Source organism: Sebastes umbrosus, chromosome 23 (genome assembly GCF_015220745.1).
Source record: "Sebastes umbrosus isolate fSebUmb1 chromosome 23, fSebUmb1.pri, whole genome shotgun sequence".
Taxonomy (NCBI): Eukaryota; Metazoa; Chordata; class Actinopteri; order Perciformes; family Sebastidae; genus Sebastes; species Sebastes umbrosus.
The window spans coordinates 16,366,804-16,381,229 of NC_051291.1; the positions used below are offsets into that span (position 1 = coordinate 16,366,804).

The 14,426-nt window shown below is 39.1% G+C and overlaps 1 protein-coding gene across 3 annotated transcripts in view; it reads right to left on the reverse strand.

Annotated features, from left to right (window-relative positions):
- The window catches only part of ptpn12 (protein tyrosine phosphatase non-receptor type 12), a 59,540-nt gene extending 53,549 nt beyond the window's left edge, over nucleotides 1-5,991 (reverse strand). Inside the window, exon 1 of one of the 3 annotated variants that reach the window (XM_037760365.1) lies at nucleotides 5,520-5,991. In XM_037760365.1, coding sequence (XP_037616293.1) covers nucleotides 5,520-5,621 — 102 coding nt within the window. In that variant the 5' untranslated portion in view covers nucleotides 5,622-5,991. The remainder of the gene's footprint in view (nucleotides 1-5,519) is intronic. The other 2 variants (XM_037760366.1, XM_037760367.1) reach the window with 2 other exon arrangements.
- Nucleotides 5,992-14,426: the final 8,435 nt, after the last annotated feature.

Here is a 14,426-nt window from a genome sequence, read left to right on the forward strand (position 1 = left end):
GGCGGAAGAAAAATTCAAGTGTTCCTGTTCCATCAAACAGCTGCCAAAAGAGTACCGAACAAAGCATATAATCTGTGACTTGTTGCCCTTCCAGAGCATTGTAATTATGCCTATAAAACACATTCTATATATAAACAACAATAGGCAGCTAAAGTGGGTGTTATGTCAGGGTGTTCTGGTGACTCAGAGCGCAAAGGAGCACACCCCATGTGCTGCTTGTGGCATCGGGAGTTTGACTCCGGCAATTGAAAGCTTCGAGTAAGGCTCGAAATTGGTACGACGGACCGGCAGCAACCAGCTAAAGCATTTACTTACGTTGTTGCAAGTACACCTGAGCTCAATCAGAACACGTTTTCTTGTCTACAAACTGGTTAGTCTGCTGAATAATTTAGATGGAACTCATAATTCACTAGCAGATGTTGCCAGATGAGAGCAAATTTAGCTTGAATCACCATGAATGCCATATAAAGCTGACTGACATTCAGCAAGTTTGCAAGCATTAAAATAACTTGAGAAATTGTTCAAATTGGAGCACTTACATAGCCCAACGATGACGTTTACATGAGTTGTTTTATAGTCATGTTACTGCCTGGAGGGATGTGCAATAGAACCAGGGCTAACAGTTTCACTGTAGAAAGGAATTATTGTGTTTCATGCCATTAAAACTCATTTGAAAGGAAACTGAACAGATATCACATGAAGAATCAAGGCATGACAAGCAGTCAGTGGTGGTGCAATTTTGAAAAGGGGGTTTCTGATTAAAACGGCTGCCGTTTTCAGTAACAACGGTGCTGGGGGGATGTTTTGTTGTGAAAATTGATAAAGAAATTCTTTCTCTACCTCAATAACAAGCTATAGGATCAGCTCTCCTAAGGACTGTGGTTGTAGTAGGCAGTTTGACAAGGCGTGGATGTGTGTAAAGTTATGAATAAGAGGTATGGTGGGGCTAAAAGAAGACCCTATAGTTACCTATTCGTATACCTAGTCAACTCTGCATGGACAATTTAAGATGAAAGGTACAGTGTGTAGGATTTGTGGTCGACATCTAGTGGTGTGGTTGCAGATTGAGTTGAGAACTGAGTTCCCCTCCGCTCACTCCTCCCTTTCCAAGACCGCGGTAACGTGAGCCGCCGCGTTCAAAATCGTGGTAGCGTTGTTCGCCACAGTCCGGTGCCATCCTTACCATAATAACACTACTTTAGGAGCAACGGAAGTCAGACGGTGGCACGACGGTTTTGCACTCTGCGGCTCACGTTGCTGCAGTTTCACAACTGTGTCGGAGAACTACGGTGGCATTCAGGTTATGTAAAAGCGTGAAAGGCTCCATTAGAGCAAGTGTTTGGTTTGCAGCTGTAGAAACATGATGGAGCAACATGGCTTACTCCGTGAAGACATCCCACTCCCTATGTAGATATGAAGGGCTCATTCTAAGCTAACGAAAACACAACTATTCTTAGTTTCAGGTGATTATACATTAATGAAAACATAGTTATGAATATTATATTCCAATTCTGCTAATAGAGCCCCCGAAATGTTACACACTGTTCCTTTAAGTGGAACCAGCAACCAATAAAAATGCACTGTGAATATACATTTTTAAAAAGTAAAGATTATACTACATGATTAATCCAACTAAATGGCTATAGAAGTTGAAGAAAAAAAACTATTATTTCTGACCACATGTATTGCTCTCTCTCCCTCATCCATACAGCACTTCCTCAATGCCTCTCACACAGCCCAACGCCCCTCACAGTCTGGTTTAAGCGTAACATCCGCTACCTCCCTGTTTTATGAAACACACACACTCGAAGGACAGGACAGGCCAAATCATCATCACACAACTGGACACATACACGAGAGTTTTCCTTGTGTCAGAATTTGTTATGTATCTAATCTCAGCAAGAGAGGCCCGACAAACTGTGTAGCTTTTATCCAAAGTGTGCCCAGGAGTCGATAAAGCTCCAGTTTTAAAGCCAGAAAAAAATGTTATGAAATGGGCCAAGAAAGAATGTTGCAAGCTCCAGCAAGCAGCTTGGATGAAGTAGGGAAGTAAGGAGAATGAAATGTGTGTGTACGTGTGTGTGTGTGTGTGCTTGCAACTGTAGGCAAAAGGAGAAAAAGTTAACCGTTCTGACGCCGACTAGCCTCTTTCACAAACAATCAAACTGCAGGACAAGAATAACAAACTTCCCTGAAACAAAATGTGAATCATAAAAGAAACCTAAACTTACAATCTGTTGCTAGTTCAACTGTAACTGTAAGGCCTATTTTTCTGAACCCTTTAGAGGCTTTACTAACGGTTACATTAATTCAAACTCATAAATGAAATGCGCATGTATCCTCCCGTTAGCACATCATTTCCCTAATCAAAGCAATTAAGCCAAAATGACCACACAATGATGCAAATGGCATTTCAGAAGTGCCATACCGGCTGTGGCTATTTCAGCAATTTCACAAGCCTGGGACGAGTCCTATTTTGAGTCCTGAGTTGCGACACACAACAACATCCAGTAATGCAGTGTGGGTAAACTTATGACTGCAGGTCAACGGTCATCATAAGGCAAACGAAATATGTTATCTAGATATGTTACTTTAACAATAAATGTCTGTTCTCGACCTCAAAAGACTCTTTCCACGTGTAAGAAAGTACTAAAGTAACAAAATACAGTACAGTACTATAAAAGTTGATATACTTGCAGCAGCCCATAACTATGGAGGGACAACAAGAGACGGGACAGACAGTTACGGTTTTACGCTTTTTTACTAGATGAATATACACTCAGTTGCCAGTTTATTAGGGAAACACATAGCCAGTCTAACACCCCTGCACTCAATCCAACCATCATGAAGGCTATAATGTTCACTTTTAAACTGCTTTGATTCAACTTCATGGTCTATTTGGAGGCTTTAGATTGTGGTGCGGTTGAATTTGATTGCATTATACCGTGTCTCTAATATTTTGTACACCCAATTTATATCAATGAGGGTGATATAGACGGAGTGTATTGAGCCTGAAAGCTGGGAAACTGTATTTAACAAATAAAGGTACTGGTTTAAGTGTCTTTAGGTGGATTTTGTCATGCAGTATATATCTGCCTGAAACTCCTACTAAATAAGCAACTGCTGTCATTCTAGCAATAGATTATATCAAAACTATGCACAGGAATACTACAGGTACACCATACGATGGTGGAAGAAGTATTCAGATCTTTTACTTCAGTTATAGTAAAACCACAATGTAGAAATACTTTGCTACAAGTAAAAGTCATGCATTCAAAACTTTACTTAAGTAAAAGTACAAAAGTATTGATATACGAGTATCGCGATATTATATGTTGTGATACTGTATCGATTCTCCAAAACACGGTTTCGATTTTTAATTAACCTCTTAAAATCATCGGATGATCGACCGCCATCAGGTCTGGCTACTGTTCGAACTTTCAGTTTTAAACCTAGAGAAGTGAAGATACTCTCATCATCAAAAAACCTAAAGAATCCATTGGTACCAACCATGTCATACTAGCTTGTTGCAACGGAGGGTAAATAACACTCCAAAGTTAAGCTAAATTTTGGTGAGGGAAAAACTGGCATGGCCATTTTCAAAGGGGTCCCTTGACCTCTGACCTCAAGATATGTGAATGAAAATTGGTTATATGGGTACCGACGAATCTCTCCTTTACAGACATGCCCACTTTATGATAATCACATGCAGTTTAGATGCGTTATTTTTGCCTATTCTAAAAATGGGCTATTTCTGGTGTGTCCTTTATACTATGACAGTTTTCCTAAAATTAGATTTGAAAAACAATATATCGCCTTGCTTACAGTATCATAATATATTGCAATACATTCGTTACCCCTGTATCAAAGTAGGTATCATATCGCCAGATTCTTGCCAATTCACATCCCTACTGGGGAGCTAAATCTATAATAACATATAATTTTTTTATTTGTTGATTATATTTTGTAGGAATAATCGAAATCTGCAAAGTAACTAAAAATATCAGATAGTGGAGTAGAAGTATAAAGTAGCATAAAATGGAAATACTCAAGTAAATTACCTAAAATTTGTACTTAAGTACAGTAAATGTGAGTAAATGTATTCTGACCACTGACACTATAGGAGATTAGGAGGAGGAGGTTAGTGGATATGCATGGCTTATTGAGTATGAGAGGAGGACAATGAATCACTGCACTGTATCCTGACAATCAGGCATGGTGTATTATCAGACAGTAAGCCACAATAACACTGCACTTCCTAAAATTAGATTTAAAAAAAACAATATATAAGCAATATATCGCCTTGCTTACGATATCGTAATATATTGCAATATATTCGTTACCCCTGTATCATGATATTCATTGCTTATTGAGTATGAGAGAGGACAATGAATCACTGCACACTGTATCCTGACAATCAGGCATGGTGTATTATCAGACAGTAAGCCACAATAACACTGCACTTCCTAAAATTAGATTTAAAAAAAACAAATCACAATATATCGCCTTGTTTACAGTATTACAATATATTGCAATATATTCCTGTATCATATCGCTAGATTTTTGCCAATTCACAGCCCTACTGGGGAGCTTAATCTATAATAACATATCACTTTTTATTTGTTGATTATATTTTGTAGGGAATAATCGAAATCTGCAAAGTAACTAAAAATATCAGATAGTGGAGTGGAAGTATAAAGTAGCATAAAATGCAAATACTGAAGTGAAGTATAAGTACCTCAAAATTGTACTTAAGTACAGTACTGTCCATGTTAAATGATGATATTTATCTATTAGATCATGATAGATTCAGTCGGAGCCTTTCTATTTTCTTTGTATTTTTGTTATTTAAACTGTGTTATCGTTTTATTTACAGTTGAGGTGTATTACAATATGTTATATTAGTGTATGATGAGTAGTGTGAATATGTATTTTTGTATTGTCACCATGTAAACTATGTGAACCCCAGGAAGAATAGCTGCTGCTATGCAAAAGCTAATGGGGATCTTAATAAACAAATAAATTTGAGTAAATGTATTCGACCACTGATACTATAGGAGACTAGGAGGAGGAGGTTAGTGGATATGCATGGCTTATGAGTATGAGAGGAGGACAATGAATCACTGCACTGTATCCTGACAATCAAGGCATGCTTATTATCAGACACTAAGCCACAATAACACTGCACTTAAACTCCAGGCATTTACCTCCATGTGCTAAGCAATCCCAACAATGCTGTGCAAAAAAAAACAGCCCAAGGGCTTAAAAGTGACGTGAATGCATCTTGTTGTCTCTGTTATCATTTTAAAGAAACAGGAGGTGTTTCTGTGTGGTTTGGGGAGACAATGCTAGGCCGCCATGTGAAGCCTGGAAATGGGAGGAAAAGGAAGAGGAGAGGGGCAGTGTGGCTCACCTCCTGGGGGAGACAGGGGAGGGATGTGGGGGGGAGGAAGAGGTGGATGTTGTGAAGGGAGGTAGAGATAGATAGATATAAGGAGGCTAGGTAAGCTTTGACCCACCATAAAGTCGCTGCCGAAGTTGTCCTCTCCTCTCTCCTCGTCCCCCTCGCTCATGGCCTTCACCCCCTGGATAAACTTTCTCAGGATGCCGGCTTGCTCCATCCTCCAGTCCTCTTGTAGCCTTTTTCTTTAACAAAAAAACTCCCAAAGTAGCTTCAAAAGAGATTCAAAAACACACCAACAAAGGGAGGAATAAATAGTAATAAATAAGCTTCACGGGTCCTCCCAGAGAGTCATCGTCGGGTTCATATATAAAACACAACACCTTGTTTTATATATTATAGCTCCATGTTGGTTCTCCTGCTTTCTTCTGAAGCTTCACACACATAAAGTGTAAACTCTTGGCTCTGTTGGAGAAGAAAAAGAAAGGAAAAAGGACTATAAAAAGCCCAGTTCTCGTCAGTCTGTCTGTCTACCCCTCCCTGTCTAACCTCTCGGTTGCCACATTCACTCACTCTGCTCGCTAGCAACGCTACTGGGGAACATCCGGACTGGGCGAAGCAGAGGGACAACAAGGCCCTCCCCTTCCAGGGTATAGCGGCCTGTGATTGGACGGCTGGTACGAGAGAGGAGAATCTTATTGGTTAATGGAGATGTAGCTCTACCCAAAGAGGCGAGTCTGATTGGATAGAATGTGTGTCTGTTGTTTTGACGCGGTTCTGTCGTTGTTATTGGTCTAATGAATTATCAAATTAAATGCATTTGTAAATATATATATATAATGTATATATACAATTTTATTGTAAAATATTGTCAAATTTATTTATCTGTAAAAGGTAATAAATAACCAAAAATAAAACTACCAAATTAAATGTATTTGTAAATATATATATATATATTTACAAATACATTTAATTTGGTAGTTTATATATATATATACACATATATAAATATATATATAATACATATACATGTTAAATTTATTTGTCAATAAAAAGAAAAAAAAATGACTGTAAAAAACTCAATATAACAAATATATGATTTTATGATTTAAGTGTAATACTGTACTGTATATTGATTGTTTTTAAGTATTTTATCATGTAATTATATGAATATGTACAGCAATCTTTTTTCTAAAAGTGTTTTTCTTACATTTTGTGAATTGCATTTTATTGCTTGAAGTATTCATACTGTCAATGTTGTTGTTATGTGTTGTGTGTATGTTTTAATACGTAATCAACTGCTCGATTCGACCAGGGACAATTTTCCACCTGTCCATACTTTCTAGTCAAATACAAAAGTTATGACTTTGCAAAATGTTTTTTTATTTTCATGCCAATAAAACATATTTGTATTTTTTATTTGATGGCAAATCTGTTCAAGTGCATGGACTAAATTGTGTTCATTTTCCAGCCTCCACAGTAAATTATACTATAAGAGGACTACATATATCGTTTACTGTAAAATAGATAGATAGATAGATAGATAGATAGATAGATAGATAGATAGATAGATAGGTGAATCTCAGAGTGAAGCAGCTAACATCTGACAGATTACTGGGTCAGATATATAATCTGGATTAAATTACAGCCAGAAATAGAAACAAACAAATTTATCCTGAAACGTCTCCCCTAATGGTGACGATACACATGTAACGGAGTGTGTGTGTAAAATATGTTGAGTTATACACTCAAATTATTAATGTTTCATAACTTTATTAACTAATTTTGAGCATCAAGATAATTTCAATTTAATAAAACTGATAATCTGGTGAGAAAGACAGAGCAACGGAGATAGAGAAAAGAAGAGAAAAGAACAAATTGGTATTCTGGATAGAGTCGTCGGGCGGACAGGAACTCAATAGACACTTATGCGTGATTAACTGTCTTCCGATAAACACACACACGGAGAGAAAGGGAATCAAGTGACATTGTTTTCCTTTAGTTCTACCAGTGGCAACAAACAAACCCGTCTATTCAGTGTGAGGAAGAGGGAGAAGGAGAAAGGGCGCTGTCACTGGGCCAACACACACAAGCTGCTTTTTGTCGCTCTTGCCTTTAAACTTATTTGCTTGTTATCCTCAGTAAATATTTTATGTTTTCTTTGCTTTCTTTCTGTCCTTACCACACATGAGGGACACAGTTGATTTTCATGTGTTGATAATAGAGCCAGTTGTTTTTCTCTTTTCTTGTCCCTCTCTTGTTGAAGTTTATTTCTCCTCTCTTCTCCTAACTGAGACAAAATAAAGTGAAATATGAGTCAACAACATAAAGATTGACAAGAAGGAGAGAACACACAATATGCTGTCTGTCAACAAGCCCAAGGTGACATATTCAAATGTATTTTGTGTCAGATCAACAGTCCGAAACGCAAGGATATTCACATAAACAAACACATGAGAATATGTAACTATAGGGGATGTTTGGCATTTTCACTTGTCTGTATGAATGTGATCTATAATCATTTAATTCATATTTAAAGCCACAAACAATAAAGTCTCACTTATGTTGCATGATTGCCTGATAATGTTGTTTAATAATATTATTTATGTGCAGACAGAATTATATAACGAGTACTTTTTTGACCCAATATTTTGATTTTATATTTTTGTTTTGTTGTTTTCAAGCCAATAAACTGAATCTAACTAACTGATTACAGTGTCTTTATGTCATACGTGTGTTTATCTACTGAGTCTGTAATCATGTGGCTGAATCATTATGTGTGTCTGTGTTTGCGGTAAGATTTGTTTCTTTCTTCCACAGTTCACTGGAAACAGGTCAAGCAGACTGAAGAGATGAACGCATACCAAAGAGTACTCTACTTAACTATGTTTGTGTGTGTGTGTGTGTGTGTGTGTGTGTGTGTGTGTGTGTGTTATGGAAGCATGGGGGAGTAATATTTTAAGAAAAGACCTCATGGCCTCCTGAGATCCACCCCCGTTCTCTCTCTGCCACTTCCTTTTCTCAGCACTGCTTCGCTTTTCTCTGTACTGTATCTGACCCTGACCTTTGACCTCTCTGTGGAGAAGAGAGGTCACAACGTGGATCAATTACATATTAATATTTCTTCCTTAACCACTTGTCGCCGTCCATCCTCTTTGCCTCATTTACCCCCTCTTTACTCTCCCTCTCTCTAACTCCCTCTTTTATCGTTATCTCTTCTTTCACTCACTCTCTTTTCTCTTTCTACCCCTCTCTTCCTGGAATTTGCAGCTCAGAAGCAGCTGAGTGGAGGAATGCTGCTGTAACAAGCCCATACACAACCCCAACGGAGGGAGGCTCCCTACACACACACACACACACTATCTTTCTTCTTCATGACTTTCTTCCTCCATCCTCGCTCCCTCCTGTTCTGTCTTTCACATGTGTTTCTGCAGTGGAGGGTTCGAGCATGAAGCTGCATGTTTGAGGACATAGCAGGATGGGTATATCTGGTCTGGACACACACACACAGAAGGAGAGAGAGAGAGAGGACGTGAGCCTGCCTGTTGCAGTAATGAAGTAGGGTGAAAATGTCTGCCCTCGGGGAGGAATGACTCAGTTGCATGTTACACAACCCCACCATGCCGCCTTCAGAACTCACTCATATACAGAGAGATACTTGTGACATTAACATCCTTTCATGCTCTGGGACATGTGACTTGTCCCAGGATGACAGTCTCCATCCACAGGGCACCTAGGGTCACTGAATGGTCTGATGATGAGTATGAAAATTTATGAAAAGATATCAGTCAGCGGGAGATTTTGGAGAGAAGTGTGAAACAAAATGAGACAAAATGAGGGAAGAAGTAGAGCTCCAGGCTTGGAGAACTTATGTTGTGCTGGCCCAATATCTTATGAAGACACTCTGTTTTTCCTCTCATTTGTCACCTATCTGTATCTGGAGCTGGCTGATGGAAAAATACAGAGAGAAAGGAGAAGAGGAAACTGGGAAATGATTCAATCTGGAGGCTCAGAAAGTGTAGATGTCTAATACCAAACTCAGCATTACTGAAAGCAGTGGTGGAAGAAGTCTTGAGATGCTTTACATAAAAGTAACACATGTTGTGAAGTAATATGTACAATATTTCCCTTTGAAATGTAGTGAAGTATAAGTAAAATTGTAATACTCAAGTAAAGCACAAACATCTCATGTTGTACTTGTACTTGACAGTACTTGTTTAAATGTACTTTTCCACCCCTGATTGCAACACATTAGCATCATCAGGTGGAGACGAAACCTACGGAAATGTTAACTGGAAGTATCTCTCATCAGAGGTGTGGACTCGAGTCACATGACTTGGACTCGAGTCAGACTCGAGTCATACAATTGATGACTTTAGACTCAACTTGACAAAATCAAAAAAGACTTGCAACTCAACTTGATCTTTAACACCAATGACTTCACTTGGACTTGAGCCTTTTGACTTGAAAATACTTGATACGTTTCCCCCAAGCCCAAAGATTCAAACTTATTTAAAAAGTTATTTATAGTTAATTTCCTAAATCAACTAGTGTTAACGCCATTCATTCCCAGACCCACTTAATCCCCCAGACTCACTTTGTTTCATCCAATCAAACTGCAGGAAATATCAATGAAGATCTAACGTTACGTTACTGAGTGCTAGTTGGAAAAAATGGTACCAAAGATATTTCGTTCGGGTACAAAAGCTACGCAGTGGTCAACAAAAATGAATTGCAGTATTCTAAATGTACAGGTCGACAATTACAGACGAAAACGCAAGTGACATTACCTTTGGTGAAGAGCACATTATGACTTATTTAGCACTCGAAACTCAAAGTTTAGGACTTGGGACCTGTCTGTCTTGACTTGGGACATGACTCGGCACTTGCCTGTCTTGACATGACTCGGCACTTGTCTGTCTTGACTTGGGAAATGACTCGGCACTTGCCTGTCTTGACTTGGGACATGACTCGGCACTTGCCCTTGTTGACTTACAAGTTACATTACAGGAGTTACATGGACTAATTTAACGGTATCACACAGAATGTTTGAATTCAGCCTCATTATCTGTGTGATACGAGTGTAGAAAACAGTGTGTGTGCAAAGTGGGCCGAGTGGTGAGGTGGGTGATGTGGCACTGCTCGGCCTTCTTGTTTGCGTGTGTCTGTGTGTGTGTGTGTGTGTTCTTGAGTGCAGCAACACCCTCAGTATAACCCTTCCCTCGACAGATTCCAGCCAGCCTGTCTCTGTCTTAACCAACGTCACACACAGGGGCGCAAGTGCACACACACACACACACACACACTGGCAGGCAGCCAGACGTTGGCGGTTGGACGCTCTGTCAGATTTAGACACGTAATTACTGTCCTAGCGTTTCAGAGCTGTGTGTGTGTGTGTGTGTGTGTGTGTGTTGTGTCTCTGTGTCTCTACTGTATGTTTGTTTTGCATGGAGAGTGTTTATGTCAGTGACACTGGTACATGTGAACTTCTCTGCTCACATATTGATACATTATTGTAAATGGACAACAGGACCTGACATGCAGTCCAGAAAATACTGTTTTAGGGCAAGTCCAGTCACTAAATTATTATCTACTGGCGCCGCCGTGTGGCCAACATCTGCAAGTTGCAGTGCAAATGTTACTAATACATGATGTTTCAAGGAAGAAAGGATGAGGGCACTGAAGGGAAAATGAGTTGGTTCACTGAGATCCAACATCACAAATACTCTTTTATACTATTTTTATTATATTGGTAATTTATTCTTGAATGTAGGGCTGCAACTAACGATTATTTTAATTGTCAATTAATCTGTTGATTATTTTCTCGATTAGTTGTTTGGTCTATAAAATGTCAGAAAATGGTGAAAAATGTCAATCAGTGTTTCCCAAAGCTCAAGATGACATCCTCAAATGTTTTGTTTTGTCCACAACTCAAAGATATTCAGTTTACTGTCATAATCAACTGGTGATTATTACAGGTGATATCTATTTTTTACTCTATTCACCTGGAGGATCTCCCCTTAATGATTAATTGTTTATTTTCACAGTTAACTGCATTTATTGAATGTGCAGGTAGAACTGTGATGTCATAAAATGCCCAAAAGCTGCATCCATGTTTCACAGCTCATTAGTCCACAGCAACCGAACACATATCTGCAAACTGCATATTGATACTGGGATTTGTGAGAGACTTTTACCTCTTACTGTACTGTCAGACTGAAAGCATGAGCAACAGGATGCAAAGGTAAGACATTTGTTATTCAATCTACAAGGTCCTAACCTGACCCTTCAATATCACAGTAACACCGGTTAACCTCCCTCAACTTTCTCACCAGGCAACGGCCGAAAATCTTAGAAAGATGGAAGAGGAGAGAGGATGGAAGTGATGTGAACCCAAAAGAAAAGGTTGGCACAAGATTCCCGTCAACACTGTTACACCCTCTGTAATCCATCTACACCTGTCAGTGTACCCTTCATTCTGTAATGTGTATCTTTTTTGTTTCAATTTAAAATTCGTTTTCTTTCAATCAAGACCAATTTGATCTTTCCGAACAGTAGTTTACAATAACTCACATTAACTTCAGTTGTGTGCCCTGCAGATTTAGATAGTGTCAAATCATAGCACAACAAAGAAAAGTTCACATCGGTTGTTGATCCAAGTGTTTTTATCGTCTTCAAATCTCACTCTGAATTATGTTCAATTTCGTGACATTCACCAGGTTCACGTCGTCCTGATGTCACACGAGTCCAAGCCTGTTGCACACGGATGCACCCTGCCAGAAATTGGCAACGACCGGCTGATGAATCAACACACAGGCAACATAAACATAATGGTTAGTCTGAATAATTACAAAACAAATCCATAATGTATTTCGAATCAAACACTTACTAATATTTGTTGAAGGCATTTTGCAAGTTGTCCCCCCCCACCCTGAATTCTTCTATTCTTCTACTGTATAACACATCAGCATGCAGGTAATGGTGAACTGGTTCCAACCCAGTTTCTCGCAGTACCAGCTAAAGTTGTTGTCCAGCAGGAGGCCAAGATGTTGAGCAGACGCTCCTCAGCCTCCAGCCCCAGGTTGGACTCGCAGCAACAGGATGCACGTAGCTTTAAGGAACTGCCCGTGAGACCTGCAGGTGAGATCTGTTTAGAAGAGATCATTTATCAATCTGAATTGAACTGAATTTAAAGCTGCAGTGGGTAGAATTGGAGCAAATATGATTTAAAAAAGTTATTTTCATAAAACGGTCACTATATCCTGACAGTAGTGCATGAGACAGGTAATCTGAAAAAAATCATACACCTCTGTGTCCTCCGGTGCTCCTAACGACATCTGCAGGATTTCACAGACCGGAGGAGAACAACCAATCAGAACCGAGCTGGAGCCTTGCCGTCTCTGAGCAGCTGTCAATCACTCGCAAACTCCGATTAAACGGTCAAACTAGGCAGCGCTGATCAAATATGAATCAATATTCTGTTACTGTATTTGAGGCGAGAAATAGGCATTACAGTAACAGAATATTGATTCATATTTGATCAGCGCTGCCTAGTTTGACCGTTTGATCGGAGTTTGCAAGTGATTGACAGCTCTCTCTGAAATGACCTGTGATTGGCCAAAGTCTCCCGTCACGGGCTAGATTTCCTAAAGCCTGAAAACAGAGCCATGAGGAGGTGCAGAAGTCTAGTTTTCTCTCAGACCACTTGAATTGCAATATGCCGAAAGGTTATTATGGAATTTTTGCCCAATTATGCTAAAAATATTTTGCAGGTTTAAGTAGCTTTTGCACATATGTTTTAATCAACATTCATTGTACTTAACTAGAATATATTAGCCTTCTGGTGCCACATTGTCAACCTAGTCAAAGTTTTCTGACTTATTTTTCTCTCATTCTTGTGCAGCTGTAAAACCAGACTTCAGCATCAAGGAAGGCAGTCAGCTGAAACGTGTCAGGCCGATGGCCGTACATCTGCCACCAATTGAAAACGTGACCCGGCCGAGCTTCAGCAGCTCCTGGTCAGGACGCAAACCTGAGAGGAAACTTATAGATCATAAAACTACAAAATAAATTAAATGAAAAGCTTCTACCTTCCTGCTCTGATGTATTAGTGTGACTATGGTTACTAGAAGGAGTTTTTGTCATGTTTCAAACAAATAACACAATGTTAAACTTATGGCCTTTTGACGGGGAAACCTTGGCGTGTTTAGAAGACGTTGCCTAGCAATCCCTCTCTGATTTCCCATCATTGTACAACTAATCTAATACAGGCAGAGCAGGAAGCTCTGGCTAACTGCAGTAACAGCAGTAAATCATTATTAGAGCCTGTGTGGGTGAGAGAGAGACGGTATGGACTTCATCTCTGCAGGCTAGTAACAGAATATAACACAATTTTGTGCATACTTTTTGACACATTAGTTACATTTAGTTTTAAGAACCCACAGAAGAAAAACCCACTGTACACTATCTGCTCAGTGCCAAATGGCAGATGGACAAAATTAGCAACCAGCTGGTGAACATAGTGGAGCATTTAGCAGCGAAAGAGATAGATATTTCCCCTCAGGAGTTGGTGGAGACCAAAACTGAGATAAAAGACACTGAATATAGGTCTTACATTCATCGTGTGAATGAAAATATGTGTAAATAAGCAACAGTTTGCTAACAAGTTCACCACATCAACTTAAAAGATGTCAATGTTGTGTTCACAACTTGTTTCTGCTGACCCCTAATGGCCAAAAGAAATCATTATTAGTTATTGCAAGTTTAAGTAAAAGTAGTAAACCACAATGTTAAAAATACTCATTTGCAAGTAAAAGTCCTGTGTTCAAATGTTTGACTTAAGTATAAGTACAAAAGTACTACCAGAAAAAAGGTATTTAAAGTGAGACACTTTTACTGGAACAAAATAACACATTCTTCATAGGTTTTGCTGCTATAGTCTCACTTGGTCTGGTATAATCGGTGGCTTATAGTGGCTAATGATAGCCTGTTAGCAAAGGTAAGGTAAATATTGCTGTAAAACTGA